Genomic DNA, 20359 nt, shown 5'->3' on the forward strand with positions numbered 1-20359 from the left:
CTATTGAATCTTCAGTTTAATATGGCATGGCTGTAAAATACTGATACAAATTACTTACAAAAAGGTAGGTAAACTTGTAGATGATCAAGGGTGAGATCAGACCCTACAACTTATCCCATAAAAAGCAATTATTCAGATAGTTAAAGGAGAGAAAAATTTTGTAGTGCTTGGTGACTATTTGCACAGAGCACAAGTTAATTATTGCCAATACATGGTTTAAGAACCATGAAAGAACATTGTACACATGGAAGAGACTGAGACACCAGAAGGTTTCATATTGATTGTATAATGGTAAGACAGAGATTTAGGAACCAGATTTTAAATTGTAAGACATTTTGAGGGGCACATATGGACTCTAACCACAATTTATTGTATATGAACTGTAAATTAAAACTAAAGAAAATGCAAAACAGTAGGGAATTAAGGAGGTAGGAACTGGATAAGTTGAAACGAGAGGTTGTTGAGTGTTTCAGAGGGCACAATAGGCAATGATTGAAAATGGTTTGGAAGATGAAATAGTGAAGGTGGCAGAGGATCAAAAAGGTAAAAACACAAGACCAAGTAGAAATCCTTACACAAAACAGGATATACACAGTTTAATTGATCAAATGGAAAAAAATATAAAAATGCAGTAAATGAAGAAGGTGAAAGGGAATACAAACATCTAAGAAACCTGACTGACAGGAAATGCAAAATTACTCAGTAGAATGGCTAGAGGACAAATGTAACAGTTTTGAAGTATTTTGACTAATGGAAAGATAGATACCATTTACAGGAAAATTAAAGTGCCCTTTGGAGAAAATAGAAGCAGCTGTATGAACATCAAGAACTCAGATGGAAAACTAGTCCTAAGCAAAGAAGGGAAAGCTGACAGGAGTACAGGAGTATATTGGGAGGGGCAGGGGGGGGGGGGTCTGTACAAGGAAGGTGAATTTGTAGGCAGTGTTATAGAAACAGAAGAGGAGATAGGATTCTGTGAAAAGATGTTGAAAGAGTACTGGATGACCTAATTTGAAACACAGTGCCAGGAGTAGAAGACATCCTGTCAGAACTATTGACAGCCTTGGAAGCACCAGCTATAACAAGCCTCTTCCATTTAATGTAGAGGATGTATGAGACAGGCGAAATACCCTCAGACTTTAAGAAGAATATAATAGTTCCAAACCCAAAGAAAACAGGTGCTGACAGGTGTGAATATTACTGAGCAATCAGCTTAATAAGTCATGGCTGCATAATAGTAACTCAATTCGTTACAAAAGAGTGGAACAACTGGTAGAACCCAACCTCAGGGAAGATCAGTTTGGATTCTAGAGAAATGTAGGAACATGTGAGCCAATACTGACCCTATGAATTCTCTTAGAAGATAGGAAGGGCAAAGGCAAACCTATATTTATAGCATTTGTAGACATACAAGGGGAGACCACGACGTTTGGAACCCGGATTTACTGCAAACTTCGTACACTCATAGTACTCCATAAGGACAACAAAATGTGTAAGCACTAGCACATATTTCTCAAGCGTTATTGAGAAAATCAGAAGACAGTTTTGGTCGTCAAATATATACCTGTGCATGGTCATGTTTACCATGAAACGGTGGCAGCCGAGTGGTTTGCGTTCAAGCCCCGTAATCGCTGGATCCAGTCCTGTTTGTCAGTTTTTTTTTTTTTTTTTTTATTTCTAACACAGTCATTTTTTTTACTATTTATATCACAGTTGATGTAATGGGAAAAATACGTGTAATCAGATGAACTTTTATTAAATTTAGAATGTTGTTTGGCAGTCTACAAATTTTTATTGGCACAAATAATGCAATATTCATAACTATCAACTAGTAAATGACCACTTTTTTATTATTTTATGTATATAAATATATATTACAAAGAATAATTGTTTTACAAGGTCAGACTTACAAGCTTTGCTGACATACATTTTGTATACTACTTCATAAATAGTGTCTACAATGTCCAAATGTTGACAAATAGTGGCTAATTAGAAAATTAATTAAGTAAGGAAATGAATAAAATTGAAAATGTCCAAATGAAAAGGACATGAAGACATCCCTGTTAGTACAAATACAAAAGAAACATGCTCCTCTAGCAATGAAATGAAATTAATGTCGTGGGCGACACCTGATCACCATCCGATATTCGATAGAGAAATAGAGCCATCTGTCAACCCGTTCTCAAGAAATTGGCACAAGACTGGGTCATCTTCTCAAAGATAACTAAGATTCTGTTAAGTGTGATTGATGTCTGTCTCGGCATACTTCATCTACCTTATCTCTCAGCCATCACACCCCATCTGGCCGGCGGGTTGGTAAATGTCGGTCACAGGTAACTAATGAAGTCTCGCCTATATTTCTTATGCTGTTGCAGTTTCGCATGTTCATCCAGCAGAAAATGCTAAAAATTCAATTTGCCCTTTTCCAATTAATTGCAGACGTAGCCCACAACCATTCCCAATACCCATGTAACTGCATTGGTTTTTTGGACTGGAAAATAAGATTCTTGTGGGGAAGAAAGGGTGTCTGATGAAAATGTGAGAGGAGCAGAGCATAATTGGAAGCCAATATCTGTCATGCCAAGTGCCACACCGGAGCTGTCCCACTACATGCTAAATAATGTTAATCAGTGTCCTCTGCTGCACAGCTTAAATGTAGTGGAGTGTCTGCCAAATAAAGCACATGCTGCTGTTGACTCATTGTGAACTTCCTATTTACCACCACATACCATGTTGAGCGTACCGACGTTGGGAGGTAAATGTTCCATATAACGTGCCATATCTGTCACCAGTTCTTGTCCAGGGTATTGCTTGGACACCAGCGCAGTAAGAGTTGGTACACATCTCATGTCGTCGGTAGTCAGTAGTCGTGTTGTTGGGAAGGCTTCTCTGACATAGCTAAGCTCCAAAAACAAAGACCTGAAATGTGACATCTTCTGTGAAATATGGTGCACATTGACTGGGGGCACCATTGAAGTGGGCACCAGTGCATCGGCCAACGCACCCGAGATACTGTGAAATTTGTCGCGCCACTGTCGAAAAATCGTACTGACAAATAACGCCCGTGCCTTTTCATATACGTTTACCAGACCCAAGTCCACCCTCTCCAGGTGGTAGCATAAGCGTTGTGTATTGGATCTTAAACAGGTGCCCCACACTCACGTAAGTTCCAAAAGTTGCTTGTATCCGTGTTGTCATTGTGTGCATTAAAGGCAGGACATGCGCTACGTGAGTCTCGATGTTAGGTACACATTAATGTAGGTCACCCTCTGAATGATATCCAATGCTCTTAATTTCTGTAACAGCACCATTATCCGCATCAGCTTCAATATGCATCAGTAGTTATCCTCTGCTTCTGCTGCACATCCGTGTAGAATGTAATACCTAATCATTTTATGGTATTAACTAACATGAGCGGGCCTTCCTTCCCCAGTTGTAATCCTCGACTGACATTCATGCAGTGTGACTTCTGTAGATTAAGCTCGCTTCCTGCTGCCATCCCTTTGCTGTATCCATGCCAATGTTGTACGTACTTCGTCGCCTGTCCGTGCCATCAGCATCACATCATCAGCATAAGCGCGGCAATGAAAGGTCAGTTGTGGCAACAGCACTCCCTCCAGCCATCTTCGGAGACCATGTAGGCAGGGTTACAATGCCATCGCATACAAAAATATCGAAAGGGGCAACCTTGGTGAACTGACCGTCAAATGACAATGTAGTCAGTGCCTCACTCATTCACTGAGACCTTTGATCGCACGCTGTGTAACAGTCGCATGGTCACTAGAATGAAGGCCTGTGGGATTTCCAATCTGCCCATCACTGTTTGCAAAAAGATATGATCCACCCTGTCGCATGCATGATCGAAGTCAATAGAGACTAGTGCCCCACACAGTTGGCATGCCACTGCTAATGCAATGATATCTCAGTAATCTCCAAGCGCCTTATGTACATTACTCTTACATCTGAGGCTTGTGAAAATCTTATAGTCACACTTCAGGAGAGTTAGTGGTCTATAATCTTCTGGCCTTCTTCCACCACATGGTTTGGGTATTGGGATGATACCCTCCATGAATTTGACAGGTATCCCAGTCTGCAGTAACAGGAGTTCGTTATACATTTGAATCCTTGTCTGTCCCATGAGGTATGCGAAGGAGTGGTAAAATTCAGTTGGGAAACCATCCTGTCCTGGGGACTTGTTTGGAGCTATCCTGGCAATTGTGTCTGTCAGCTCATCTTCCATTATCACTGTGATGAAAGTCTCTGCATCTAGTGGTGGTCCTCTATCTGGCTTTTCGGAGATGACATCATGTAGTGTCTCGTGGTTCACTTGTACGGCTCCTCATAACTGGCAGACGTAGTTGGTAAACACCTGCGCCATATCACATTGGGTCACAACTTGCTGGCCAGTTTCAGAGGTTTGTTCCGTGATCAATGTCCTTCGCCATTGTTGGCGTTCACATACTACATGGTGCACTGAGGGGGCTTTGGCAGCAACTGTGCCCACGAATCTCACCCAGACCATTATCCCTTTGTAATGGTACTTGAATTATGTAACCATTGCGGCACCTCACGTCAGCCTCTCGATACCAGCAATATCCTACTGTGTTTCTGTAAAGTAGTTAACATATTTCTGAGACAACATTCAGATTTGATTTCATTAATGTAGAGGTACTTTGATACATCGATATGTTTATATTGCAATGATATTATTCTTATGTGTATTCTTTCTTTTGTCACTATGATCTTTGACGTACTTGTAACTCTGACTTTTGGGCGCGTAAGCAGTTATTCGGGAGTCAAGTCTTGGTCATCATGTTGAAAAGACGCAAATTGTAGTCAGTTTATCAAATGTGAACTTTAACAGTGAGGAAGATATTTTCGAGTATGTTTTATATTGTGAAGTGATGTTCTGTGAGTTACGTGATATTGCAACAAAAATAATAAAAAAGAAGTGTAACTTAAATTTGGAATGCTGATTACTATTTTACATCAACATTCTCCTAATTTGCAAAAGTTTAATGTTCAAGAATGGTTTATGAAATACATCTATAAAACTTTTGAATATCGCAGAATAACACCTAGACCTCTTTGCATCTGAGCTTGGAATCACCACCACCTAGATTTTTGATGATTGAGCCATGAGTTCACAACAAGACCAGCATGGGAAACACAAAAAGATGAGTGCCTAGTTTATCCATTATTTCAAGAAATGACTTTATTAACTGTGCTCTAATGATACCTGCCACATAATATAACTTTGTTGTTGCCCGAAAATGCAATTTTTAGCAGCGTGAGCGACACTACAATCATAATTAATTTTTGACCTTTGTTGTGGTAGGGTTGTTAGACCTTCCATTCTTAGTCTTGTTAGCAGTAATAACTTGGCTTTTATCCTGCGCATGGCCGTGTGCCTTTCCGGCAATGGTTGTTGGGTCATCAGTTCCCTCAGAGCTGTAAAATAAAAATCCACTGTCGTGCCATTCCACTGCGATTTGTCCTGCCCACATCGTATCAGCATTCTCCGTAACATTGCTTTTGCGTATTTGTTCCACCACTGGAGAACTGAGGTGTGTGCTTCTTAGGGGCGAACGTAGGTGTCCCAGACCACCTCAATCGACCAGCGACATGCAGCGTCACGTAAAAGTGCACTGTTCATTTTTCAGTGACCCTTACTCCACCATATCTCCTGCCGCATTAGTGAAATCTTACAGACATACGCCATATGATCCGTACAAGCCGCTGGACAGATTTCTGCATCCAGTATCACCTTCCGCAGAGCGCGTGTCACATACACTCTATCAAGTCTACTTGCCGAGTGTCCAGTTACATATGTGTAACCTGTTCTGTCACCAAGCTGCAGTTCCCAGTTATCCAGAAGTGCCATTTCGGTAATCAGAGTGTGCAATTCCATGCATGGCACATAATGAGGTACTTGGTCCTCTTGGTTGATGACACAGTTAAAGTCTCCGCCCACTTCATAACTGTCACAGCGTCTGGCGAACAACAGTGCTATCTCTTCAGTGTAAAAGGTCGCACTTTCTCTTCTTTTTCTGGAGACAGACATTGATGAAACAAACGCCATCAACAGTGATCGCTATTCCACGTGCCGAAGGAAGAGACATGACTTCCTCCATTTCTATACCTTCCCTGGTGAGGACTGCCACACCGCATCCATTATCATTGTGCACTGTTTATCGTTACAATGTGGTAATCCTGGCATGTGTTCATCAGTTATAGGGGGTTGTCATCAAGCGATGGTGTTGAAAACTGTCGGCTATCAGCAACCCCATCACTCCTCACCACACCAAGTTGTTCAACATACCCCGGCCCCTCCCGGTGCTTGGCTGGGAATATCCTCAATTGCCATGTCCGTATCTTCATCCTGCTCCTGTTGGTCCATTCCTTTCGCCCAGTCCCCCAGCATATATCTGGAACTCGCCAAAGGATGGTAGGCAGCGGTTTCACCACTCTAATGATGGACAATTGTCATCTCCACTTTTGCCTTCCAGACACCAGAAGGAGAATTCAAGTTATCGTTGTTGTGCAGTTCCTGTACTGTCATCTCAGTATCTGCTGAATCCACTGGTCTCAGGTCAATACTGTCGTTGTCGTCCACTGTCCCCTCAGGACTATGGCTAACATCAGCAGAAGTCAGTCGACACTTCTTTCTTCTCTTCGGCAAATGCTGTTTCCATTGCCTTGCTTCTGCATTGGCTGTTTGGATTGCGTATCCTCCATTTCGGGTGCGGTCTATCACGCTGGAAGCACTGGCAGCCACCAGGTTGAGTCTGGAGCGACCGTCAGCTGCATATCTGGTATGGGGTCCTGTATCTGCTGTGGTGGAACTGGTGGTCGGAGTTCCAATCCTTGGTGTCCATGTTCTCTATAGTACGCAGCTGCTGGTGCCCATCGGAAATCTCCCTCACTTCTTCTCTCAAGGCCTCCACAAAGGTCAACGGTAATGCATTCATGTGCTGTGATGCCTGAACGTCATCCTGCGGGGTTTGCATTAAACATTGCTGGAGGCATTTTGAGCGGACATGACCTTCTTTCCCACACCCCGAGCAAGTGCGAGGCAGTCGATCATAGATTATAATCACTCGACAACCCCCGTGTACAAATAAGAGGAGATGTGCTTTCACAGTTCTTTCCGTATTTCTCTCACCCCATTTAGAACAGGGTATGTGGTAAAACTCGTCCATTTTTCTGCTACATGGGATAGAACTGTACTGTATGGTCGAAAGGTGTTGATCAAAAGTTCAGATGGGACCTCAAACGGAAGTTCGAAGACCCGTATGGTGCATATCCCCATTCCCATGTGGTCGACTGTAACCGCACCAACATTCCCGTCAGCATGACAGAAACAATAACCGTTAGGTGATAGTTGTAGAAGTCTTCCACAAGCCACCACATCAATAAGCTTCACATAGACAACACTTGAAACAATTGATAAATGGATTCCCACCATTTCCTGTGGATTGGTTTTAACCTCTTCTCTTAAAAAACGATCAATTTCATGTGCCGTTGGTCATGTATAGTTGTCCGCAAAACTGAACTTCAAAATTGTTTTTCTGTACGAGTGTGCCATCTCGTTCTAGACTCAAAATACCGCAAATGCGAAGCTGCTCTGGCATAAACAAACAGGCATGTGCACTGCAGCTGGGACGGCGGGCAACACGGTCTGCACTATGTCACTGCTGAAGGCAGACTGCCACTCGGCTGCAGCCGCTTCATATTAAAAATGACCGCACACAGGTATATATTTGATGACCGAAATTACTTTTGCGATTTTCTCAATAACACTTCAGAAGTATGCACTACTGCTTACACATTTTGTTGTCCTCGTTGAGTACTAAGAGTGTACAAAGTTTGCAGCAAATCAGCATTCCAAACGTCATGACCTCCCCTTGTTAAGGAAAGCTTTTGACAGTGTGGATTGCGGTTGTGTCTTTGAAATTCCGAAGGTAGCAGGGGTAAAATTCAGAGAGAAAAATGCTATTTACAACTTGTACAGAAACCAGATGGCAGTTGTAAGATTTGAGGGGCATGAAAAGGAAGCAGTGGTTGAGAAGGGAGTGAGACAATGTTACAGCCCTATGTTATTCAGTATGTACATTGTGCAAGCAGTAAAGGAAACAAAAGAACAAATTTGGAGTAGGGATTGAAGTCTAGGGAGAAGAAATAATAACTTTGAGATATTTCTGATGAGGTTTTCCGATGAAATGGTAATTCTGTCAAAGAGAGAGAGCTTATGACTTGGGAGAGCAGTTGAATGAAATGGACAGTGTCTTGAAAGGAAGATATAAGATGAACAACAGAAACAAAACAAGTATAATGCAATTTAGTTGAATAAAATCGGGTGATACTGAGAGAATTAGATAAGAAACGAAGACACTTAAAGAAATAGATGAATTTTGCTATTTGGGCAGTGAAATAACTAATGCTGGTCGAAGTAGAGAGGATATAAAATGGAGACTGGCAGGGGCAAGAAAATTATTCCTGAAGAATAGAAATTTGTTAAAATCAAATATTGATTTAAGTGCCAGGATGTCTTTTCTGGAAGTATTTGCATGGAATGAAGCCATGTATTGAAGTGAAACATGGATGAACAGTTTAGAGAAGAAGTGATTGGAAGCTGTAATTCTTTAGGCTTTTCTGGCAAGGCGTTGTCATGTTGATTACTCAGGTTGCTGTCAGTTATTTTCATCTTTCCAGCACAAAATCATCATTAGTTTTTTCATATATAGATATATCCCACAATTTTTAGTTAATCTAATCAGTGTTTGGTGAACTGCACAGCGTAAAGAGTTATTCTCTGTATATAACACAGTGTGACAAAGCAAAATTCAAGTTGATAGCATAAAACCCAACCTATTACACCAGACAAAATGTAGATTTGTGTCCATGAATGACATATCAGAATCAAGAGTTATCCTACACCAAATCATAGAAAAGCACGAGTTTAAAGCATATACAAGAAAATGCAAAGGAAAATTCCCTCCAATCTGTTAATTGCGACCAGAGTAGTGCATAGAATCATTCAGAATTCATCCACACATAGGAAATGCGATTACAGCAAATGACTGTAAGGCCACAAAACAAGTTATAATTGAAGAAATTCATTTACCTTCTAACATACAATGAAAGATACTGTTTCAATACATAGTCCAAAACCATGACGTCACAACAGAAAAACAGTTCAAATGGATATAGTAAGCAAAACTACATGAAACTAGAACTGAGCATGAGACACCTCAAACCAAATTGAAAACATTCAAGGCCTATGTTTGCGACAATCAGAACAACCTGAAAATCCAAACTGCGAGGTACTAATCTGTAAGAAAATTCATAATCAATTAGTTCAAATATCAAACTCCATAAGAAGTAAGTATGCAAATATGTGAATCAGTACGATGTAGAACTTCACGTTTCAGACAAACATCACTTGCTACCAAAAGAAAACAGAAGTTATTACTAGGAGCACAGTAAAGCAACAACAACAATTGTAATTCATGTCAAATATGGGAAAATCTTCCAAATATGTAATATTATTCATGTTCATGCTGTAATAAAACGTGGTGAAAATGTTTTTCTGGTGAAGTTTGGGATTAGTGTCGTAGTTTAACACAAGAAAAACAATGTTTGTCACTATCTAATTATTTCATACCACATTTTAATAGGAATGGTTATTTGAAGATAAGTGCATATGTTAGCACTTAAATGATTCAATAAGAAAAGCAATGTAAGTATTCAATAATATCCTAAACAGGCAGTTGAGGAAACACAATGACAAAACTGTATATACCACTGACATCATGACACTGATATGAGAATGTATCCAGACAAAAGTGGTTCAACATATGTGATGTGAAAGATTCTGTGGTAAACTCCAACATGGAGACTAAACTGTAACACAAAATATGTTGATCAGTTCGTCACATACAGAAAATATAAATATTTAAGCTAACATAAAAATACCACATGACAATGTTCAGCATCAAAGCATAAAGCACATATATGATGAATGGTAACAACCAATATAGAAAACATGACACAAAGCAGATACGGAATCAAATATAGATAAAGGTATAAAAACAGCACAAAGCAGTGTAATACACCTGACATACTGAAACATAGCTTACGGTAAACTCCAAGTGTGACTGGTATGTCAAAGAAATGGTTGATCTCCTATCTGACTGATCCCTTTTTCAGATTAATCAGCCAACACATGTATTTCATCGAGACTGTAGCCATCTGTAAACATGCAGCCAAAATCCACTAAAAAGGCTATTGTCACCCTATGACAACAGCAAGCAAAACACTTCTGACCCATATTAATCAAAAGCTTTCAAAGGCAGCACCAGATTCACTGCAAAGCAATGGGATTTATTATAGTCAAGATAATGTAGGTAATAAGTAAATCATTTAAATCCATAGAATATATGTCATGTGTAAACTTCATATAGAAGGTTAAATATATGCAATGTAAATTGTGTCAACTGATGCTAAAGATCTCCACAATAATCATTCTGAATATTCAATCATGTGTGTACGAAGTATTTCAGATTCATGTGACATTGAATAATTGTAGAAATGATAAAGATGTGAAATAATACCAAATGTTTCACAAGTGACCATGATTATGCTGAGATAAGATACTATTATCAAATCAGTGAAGCATTTCATCCACCAAAAAGGGATTTAGACATATGGATAGAAAATAAGTGTAAATGGTGTAAATAAGGAATGTAGTACTGAATTATGAAGATGTTGAAGCAGGTACTACATTAGCTGGGGACCTTGTGCATTCCAGACACATGGTATACACTGAGTGTACCCCCCTGATGGTTGATCAAATAGAAACATATGGCTTCAGCCGTGTGATGTTTCTTAAACCAAATAGCTCACATGACTTTGGATAAATTAACCTAAATGCATTTTGATGAGGTATCTCTAAGATCTGGAATGGTCCAACGTATATATAGAAAAACTTTTTTGTTTATTTGTTAACGGATACTGAGTTTTCATAAATTTTAGTCAACACAAGGTCTCCTACATTAAACAGTGTAACTTCAAGATTTTTGTCATCCTTCTTCTTCCTCGTACCATGATACGCCTCCATATTTTTCTTCACCACCTCTTCCCTCTCTTCAGCAGTTAACTCTGTATCAGTTGGAAACTCAATCAGTTCAGCTTGTAAGATGGCAGGTTTCTAATTAAAATGAATTTCATATGGTGTGAATCCAGCTGTAGTATGTTGGAAACTATTTACAATGCCTTCAAATTGATTTATATAAGTGTACCAATTCGTATGATCCTTAGAACACTAAGTTCTGCACAACTTACCAATTTCCCTCATTTATTTCATCATAGGATTGCATGATGGAGAATAAACAGACATTAAAATGTGCTTAATGTTCTCATTTTTAATAAATTCCTTCCATGTATGAGATGTGAACGGACTTCCATTATATGACAGTAAAGCATATGGTTTGCCAACATTCCTAAAATAGTCATTAATAAAACACTAAATAATTTCTTAGTTGTAACTTTTTTAAAGGGTACAGCTTACCAGTTTTGAAAAAGGTCGACAGTAACAAACAAAATATGTCTAGCCTTCTTTAGTGTGGGGATGTTGACCAAATAGGTGAATTACCACCAGTTATGACTTACCTTGTGGAATTATGATCTGCGTGAATCCCGTCTGCTTCTCATTAGTAACCTTTGCTCTTTGACATTGATGACAAGTACTCAAACACTTCCCAACCCTCCTGGAGATATTATCAAAGTACACATTTTCCTGTATCTTTTGGGTACACTTCATGGATCCACAATGACTGTAACTCATATACATATAGTTATCATATAGTTACATTGTCTGGGCCAACAAACCATTCACTTATCTGAATTGGGACTACCTGTTCTAAATAAAATTCCTTTAAACACTTCGTAATTCTGTTTTACCTTATCACACCCTTTCTTACCCAAGTAGCTCTTGACTAGTTCCCATGTCTCATCCTGATTCTGATTACGTCTCAGTTGTCTACAGACAGATATTCACAATTTCTGTCCCTTCTTTAAAACCTTGAATGTACATGATCCTAAAATTCCTATTCTTTTGAATATTCTCACTATCCAGGTTACCTTCTATTGGTATTATAGACAGAGCATCAGCAACTACATTCTGATAACCTTGAAATACTGGATTGAATAGTCAAATTGCTGTAAGAAAATTGCCCACCTGGTAATCCTTCTGTGATATAGTTTGCACTCCAGAATGTAGCACAAAGCTTTGTGGTCGGTGTATACAATGACTTTCTGTCCAACTAAATAATTTTGAAATTTTTTAAACCCGGAAACAATGGCTAAAAGTTCCTTATAGGTGAATGTACAGTTTCTTTCATGCTTTTGTAAACTTCTACTGGCAAAACTAATAGTACAATGCATGGTCTCTCCCTCAACTTCCTTCGGTTGAAATAAACAAACACCTTACCCATAATTGCACCTGCCTGTCATCATACAAAATGGTAAAGTTAAGTCTGGTCTATGTAAGATTTCACTATCAATAAGTTGTCTTTTAATCTCATCAAAAGCTACTTGAAATTCATCAGTCCATTTCCAAATACTGTTCTTTTTTAAAAACGCAAGAAGACATGGACCATTGATTCTTTTGTATTTATATGTTTCCTATAGAAATTGCATAAATCATAAAATGATCTTCTTTGATCTCATTTGGGAAAATCTGCAGTGGCCAACAATTTGTCTTCATCAGGCAGAATTCCTTCCTTATTAACACTTTCGCTGCGGCTGACGCTTATAAGCGTCAAAACAAGCCACGAGCCAGTGCGACTGACGCTTATAAGCGTCCTCGCTCACTGTCGGATTACTCAGTTTAGTTGCAGCGTCTAAGCTAGCATCAAAGCGTGTAAACTTTTGTTTTGTGTGGTCAGTTATCGAACGTACATTGTTGGTAATGGCGGCTAATGAACAAACACCTGGACCTTCCAATGTGAAAAGGAGCAGGAAAAGTGCCAAATTGACAGAGGAACAGTTAGTTACTTAGTGTACTAGACGACAGTGATTTTCTGTGTAGTGAGGACGAGGCATACCACGGAGATCGTCATTTAGAGGCTGCAAAAGAATTGCAGAGTGATGATAGCGTGACAGTTCCGAATCTGATGATACGAATCACGACGATTGTGTGGAAATCGATGACGAAAAAGAGCCCTACCTGTCACACGGAGATAATCCAGGTGAGTCCTGGCATAAAGAACCACATAATGTGCAGTATCACCCATTTACGAAGGAAGAAGCTCTGCAAATTCATCCTTCTGGCAATTCTCCTATGGATTTCTTCAGATTATTGGTAACAGACGAATTGTTGCAAGTTGTAGGCGACGAAACGAACGATAACGCAGTCAACATATTGCTGAGCGAAAATACAAAAGAGGGATCTAGGATCTGTAAATGGAAACCTCTAAGTGTAGGCGTCATCATTAAGTCATTATAGAACGCGATCCGACAGATCTTACAAGGTCTTGACGTCGGCCTGTAGCTCAGGTGTGCTTAGGAGCCTCGGCTCCGAGCGGTACCTGCCGCTTCAGTGTTACCAGCCCCCACTCGAACGTTGCCGGGCCGCACTGGAGAGTTGCGCGCCTGCACCGATGCCACAGCGAAAGTGTTAATAATGTGGCCAAGAAATTTCACCTCTTTTACTCCAAATTTACATTTTTCCAATTTTAATGTCATACCCCCTGGCTAAATTTTATTGCAATTGCTTTCAGAATTTCCATATGTTCATGCCAAGTTTTACTGACTGCCCACATAAAATGACTAATTCTGAAAGTAACTCTCCAAAGCTCTGATAAATTCAGGAACTGGTAAGTTTAATACAAAAATTACCACACAGTATTGAAAACTTTTCCCATTATAGAGAAATGCAGCATTGCCTAGGTTTAGGTTCTAAAGTAATCTGATGAAATCCTGATGTCAAATCTAATCTTGTAAAATAATTTGCTTCATGAAATTTATACAATTCCTTCATTGATTCTGGTCGATAAGTTTCCTTTTCCAGAAATTTATTGAAATGTCGAGATTCGAGCACTGTTCTGACCCCACCAACTTTCTTAGCCACTACAACCATAGGATTATTGTACTGACTCCTTTCTATTATCCCCCAACTCTGTGATTTCTCCAACTCCTCCTCTACAATCTTCCTCTTACAAGCTTGTACTCCATAAGACTTAATGAAAAATGGTTCGTGTGGTCTCAATTTTAACTTACATATGTAATCTTTTACTCTACCTGGTTTGTCATTGAAAATGCTATTATATTTCCAAAGGAATCCCTCGAAGTCACTTTTTTCATCCCTACTTAAATTGTCTGCTGAGTTAACTTTATCCAGTAATAATCGCAAAAAATCTTCACTAACTACCTGGTTATCAAAATACTCATTATCTTCAGCTCAATAGTTCCTGTCATCAAATACTTGTACTCCTCTTAAATTATTGCTACAATTCGCATCAAACATCATGTGTAATTTTGTTTCACTATGAACACCACTGATCAATAATTTTAACTTCATATTTAACCGATCAAACCTAGCATTAACTTTCAGTATCCAAGTCATCCCTAACAACATGTGCTCGTTCAGGTACTTATTACCAGACATCCATGCTCAAATACAACATTACTGACAGTAAATGAAATTAATGGTTACCTACTGATTAATTTACTAAGTTTCCCAGGGGTTCCCTTTATTTTAACACCAGTAATTGGAAATTCAGTATAATATCCAGCATTCTTTAACCTATCTCTTAATTTAACAGACACACCACTTACCTGGCTACCTTTGTCCAATTATAAACTCCCTTCCAGTTGCCTATAGTTATTTCAATATATGGACTACCAAGTATTTTATGCTTATTACTTCCATCCTCTTCAGTCAATAAATCATCTTCAGTATCCCTACAATTTAAATCAGCATTTACTTGAACCTCACCTCCTAACTTAGGATGTAAAGTACTTAAAGGCTGCTTACGACTAGTGTGTGTGTGTGTGTGTGTGTGTGTGTGTGTGTGTGTGTGTGTGTGTGTGTGTGTAACTGTAACTGTGTTTAATACTATCACAGGAATCACCTTTTCCTACAGACTCCTCATTCTCTTCCAATACTTTCAGTATCTTATCACTAATTAGCTTATCTTGATCCTCCTTACTGTAGCAACTATATAATATCTCACTGACCTTAGTGTGTATCAAGTGATTTTCATGTACCTGTTTCTCTGATTCCAAATCATCATATCCTACCATTCTATTACTCATATCATTGTCTAGTACTTCCACATAAACTATACCATCTAATTCATCATAAAATACAACATCAGCATGAACAGTATCAAAATACTCATTAGCAACATCATCTGCACCTACATGAACCTCAACTTCTACTACATGTCTCCACATCACAATCACTATCACAAGTACCAGATCTTGTGCCAGCAGGCACATAATCATAATTTAACTTGGGTATATGATCCTTACTTTCCTCCACATCATTTTCAGACAATATTGAAAATTCTTTGTCACAAAATAAGCTAACTAAACCATACTCATCAGCATAAATATTACTATTACTAAACACACAGCTCTCATCAAATAAGTTGGTCAAATCAAGTGTACTAAGATTAAATTTATTTTCTACTTTACTATTATCTTCACTCATTTCCGTCAACATGAAGTCCCAAAATGCTGTATCACAATCAAATGTGTTTATCTGGTAATTATTGTGTCTATTGTGGTGTCTGTGGCCTGAATTCTGCCTTCCGCTCCTGCCTGTAGCCTGTTTTCTGTAACTGTTCTTCCTCTCAAACTGACAGTCTCACAATGAGGTGGTTAGGTGTTTTTCTGATTGTTAGTTTGATAGGATCTGTTACCATTTCCCCTTTGATTACCTAAGCCCTGCTCTTTCATATTATTTTTATTACTCTGGTTGTGATAGTTGTTACCAAAATTATTATTACTTCTATTACCAACATCTCTGTTGTTGTTGTTGTGTTGTGATGTCTCCCCATTCTGAAAAATGTTCTCCCAAGCATGATCTAACTTATCTACGTATTTCAGAAATTCCTCAATAGTGTCATTTGGTCTGTAAACAAGACTCCACTGAACATGGCCAGGTAAACACCACTTCAGTCTGGTAATTTGGGTTAATTCATCAAGTGGTTTATCTAAGTGTGCTGAAGTCCTAAGCTGCTTCTCACAAAATTCACGCATTCTCATACCTTCTTTGCGAAATCTACTTCCATTCAAAACTTCTGATTGTATTCTGGCCTGCCTACTATCTGACCAAAATCTGTTTTAAAATAATTTTTTGAACTCCACAAACATCATTTCTGATTTAACATGCTGGTTCGCCCAGGATAAAACTTCTCCATCTAAAAATTACTTGGCAAATTTCACTTTCATTTGTTCTGACATGCCTGTTGCAAAGCTGTCTGCCCTGGTACTGGTACAATTGACAGGGTGTACTTTAAAATCACCCAGAAAAATTTTCATAATAATGTTACTGCAATTGTTTGAAACATGTTTTACCACTATATATAATGTTAAACATATTACTCTCTAGTTTTTCAACTTTAGAGTTGATTGTTTGAAGATTATTTGTTACTTCATTCACTTTGCTGTTTACCAAAGAAATTTGTTCTGAAACAAGTATAAAATTTAATTTTAGTTTCTCATCCATAAAATTATTTTCGGTTTCAATACAAGTCTGTGTATTATGCAACTCTGATTTTTGTCTGTAGAGTTCATCAACACAATTGTTAACTAATTGTAACTCTACAACAGCAAAACTCTTCAAATAATCCACTTCAGATTCTACATTGCCTGCTCTTTCATTTACACTGCTTATTTGTCTGTTTGCCTTATTAACATCTTCCCTAATTGCTTCCAGTTTCTGGTCCATTTTTTGAGAATATTGTCTATTTTTCTGAAATTGTTTTCAGCATCATATCTATTTTTATTATTTTTCTCCGACAGTTTACTGTCTAGTAACTTAGACAATTGTTCCAATAGGTTTTCCAGTTGTTGAAATCCTTGGAAAGGTGAAATGATACTATTTGCTGATTTATAGTGACTTGGAATATTTAAATTTGGTGTTGATGCATGTAGCTGCCAACCAGATCTTGTTGTGATTCCACCTTGGTCATGTACAGAAAATATATTGCTTCTACTCATATTAACTAATTTTGCACAACTTGACAAGCACTTCTGAATAATATCTTTCCTGTAATATTTGCAAAATATGTTACATGCAGTTATTTTTGCCTGATACGTTAGCATGCAATTTCACTTCATATCAGTTAATTGTTTTACTACTCTGTTACGTGAATAATATATTTGGTACTCATCTGACAATCCATGCTGCTGGCTGTTGGTATTGGTCCATTGATTCACACATTCACCTTTTCCATACAGGTTGTTTTTATTCACGCCCCAGTAATGTTATATGGCACAGGATATTGTAAACAACTTAATAACCATTAGCATACAATGCAATTTTATACACATCCCAGCTCCTTTCACCACGTTGTAATAAAATTTGGTGAAAATGTTTTTGCGAAATTTGGAATGTGTATCGCAGTTTAACAAAAGGAAAACAGTGTTTAGACCACATTCTGCAACACATTACCAGCATCAAAAGAATATCCTCCACCAATTTTATACATATCTTGTGTAAACCAAGGTGCTGCTTCTTGATGCTGTCGTAGGTTCAATTTGATGTTCAAGAATCAAGAATTTTATTCACCATAGATCATTTTACAATGATACTGCCATTGTCTTCCCAGATCTACTAGTACAAACAGAATAATATGTTAAACTAATGTCAGTACATTATAGAATACATTTTAAGCGTGGCAGTGTATCAAATTACACCAGGATAGCTTCTAAAAGTTAATGCAATAAGCTATACTATAATCTAATATAGTATTGTATTGTATTGTTTATTGTATACACTATGTAATTACACATGATTAACCACAGAACACAATAATATGTTCAACTACAGACAACTTTTAAATGCTAATATCCTCCTCAGGTATCTCAAAGAATTCTTTAATGTCATAGAATGGATGATCTGACAGCCAGCTGTACCTCTTAATTTAAAAAAAAAAATCCATAGACTGAACGTGAATTGGCAGTTTATTGAACATTTTGAGTGGGTTTACTTTGTGTGAATTTCCCATTCTTGCTAATCTGTGGCACAGTATGTCAAAATTACCCTTAACCCTGGTGTTCTGTTTATTTATTTCCTTTCTGGCAATAAATTCTGAAATAATATTTTCAATATAGAATACAGACACATAGACATATAAATTCATAATTGTGAGTGTTCTGAGTCTGGAATAAAGAGGATGACAGTGCTCCCTATGGCCTCTTTTACATTTTATGCGTAAGACTTTGTTTTGTAATTTCAAGATGATTTTGATGTGAGGGGAGTGCCCCCATATAATCAGACCATATGAAATATGTGACTGGAATAGCACAAAGTATGTCACCCTAAGGTACTCCAAGCTCACTACCTCCCTTAGTTTCAAGATAAGGTGTGCCACCTGAGAAATTTTTTCACATTCATGATCGATATGTTGCTCCCAGTAGATTTTTGAGACACTGTGAATACCTAAGAGTTTTACCGACTTACTGCCTACTTCATTTGATATTCCCATTGAAAGTTGTTGGGTTTTATCAGGATTGCACAGGAGCTTATTGGCTGCAAACCAGTCCAGGGCCTTACCAAGTGTTTCTTTTGTTAGGTTATTCAGATCTGAAATGTTCTGATGTGTGGTAAGTAGTGTTGTATCATCAGCATAACACATGATGGGGTGGGCTATGTTTTTAGGTAAATCATTAATAGCTACAATGAAGAAGAAGGGTTCAAGTGTAGACCCTTGTGATACACTTGTGCTGATTTCCATTATGGAAAAATTTACATTTCTGACTTAAAGAAATTGTTTTCAGTTACTTAAATAAGAATTTATCACAGCTAAAGTGCTCCCTGTCACCCCATAAAGCTCTAGTTTCCCCAGTAGTACGTCAACGGGAATGCAATCAACAGCTTTGCTTAGGTCACCTAATACCAGTGATACCATGTTATTGTTTTCAGAAGCTGCTAAGGTTTGGTCAGTGATTTCCAAAATGGCCCCTGTTGTGTTTTTCCTCTTGTGAAAACCAAACTAATTGCTACATACAATATTGTGTTTTTCAAAGAAGCTGCTTACTTGTGTGTGTATCAGTGCCTCAAATATCTTTGAGAATATTGGAACAATGGAAACTGGTCTGTAGCTTTGGGGAAGATGTTTGTTCCCTTTTTTTAAAAACTGGGACAACTTTTGATACCTTAAGCGCATCCGCAAAAACTCCAAATTCTACACATTTGTTAAAAATAAAACCTCATGGTTGGGCAATTGAGTGTATTGTCTTTTTAATTATGTTAGTTGATAACCAATAATAGTCCATACTTTTAGAACCTAAAAATTTGGATTCAGCTTTTATAAAATCAGCAGGTGTGACAGCCCTCCAGTGAAATACCAGGTTAACAGGCAATGGTGTTCCAACAAGGTCGATTGCAGATGAATTTGTTGCTTTAATACTGTTACTTATTTCTATAACTGAGCTTCAAGCAGAGCTGTTTCTGTGAATTTTGGTGTATTTCTTGTTTTATTATTTGCCATGCTGCCTTGCATTTATTGGGAGCACTTCCTATATATTTTTCCACTGCTTGCTTTTTTGCCAGAAAAAGTTTAGCTGTGTAGAATTTTTTGCATTTCAGATATGGCCTATGAATGTTCATGTTCTGTTCTGCCCCTTGGTTAGTGATTTGCCTATGCATCTGGTACAGCATATGCATGTTTCCTCTAATTTAATTTCTGCTAGCTCTTCTGTAAACCAGTTCAGACTTTTCTTTTTCATTTCACTTGGATATTTTTTATTTTTACTGGTGAGCAAGAATACAATAAATCTCTGTAATTTTTACAGAAGTTATCAAAGGTAATTTCAGCTTCTCTTTCTCCAGTTCCAACCTGCACTTCCTAATCTATCAACAAACATACTTATGTACTCTTCTTTTTGTCCTCGTACCATTACTACTTTAGGTTCTTCAGTTTTAACTGGCTGCCTCTAACAGAGTGTAAGGGGTAGTGGCTCATGATCTGCGTGTCCACTTCCTGCAAGTCTGACTGTAAAGTTTTCCCTATGGAAGTTCACAACAATATCGTCTTTGCAGCCATTCTTGCGTGTGGCATGGTTATGTGTACAATAGAGGTCTGAAGATCTTAGCATATTCTAAAATGTCCTAGAAACT

The 20359-nt window shown here is 38.1% G+C and overlaps 1 protein-coding gene across 1 annotated transcript in view; it reads left to right on the plus strand.

Moving 5' to 3' along the window:
* Positions 1-17418: 17418 nt before the first annotated feature.
* Positions 17419-20359, plus strand: part of LOC126260277 (atrial natriuretic peptide receptor 1-like) — a 350450-nt gene continuing 347509 nt past the window's right edge. Inside the window, exon 1 of the mRNA XM_049957603.1 lies at positions 17419-17475. Coding sequence (XP_049813560.1) covers positions 17419-17475 — 57 coding nt within the window. The remainder of the gene's footprint in view (positions 17476-20359) is intronic.

Source organism: Schistocerca nitens, chromosome 5 (assembly GCF_023898315.1).
Source record: "Schistocerca nitens isolate TAMUIC-IGC-003100 chromosome 5, iqSchNite1.1, whole genome shotgun sequence".
Classification (NCBI taxonomy): Eukaryota; Metazoa; Arthropoda; class Insecta; order Orthoptera; family Acrididae; genus Schistocerca; species Schistocerca nitens.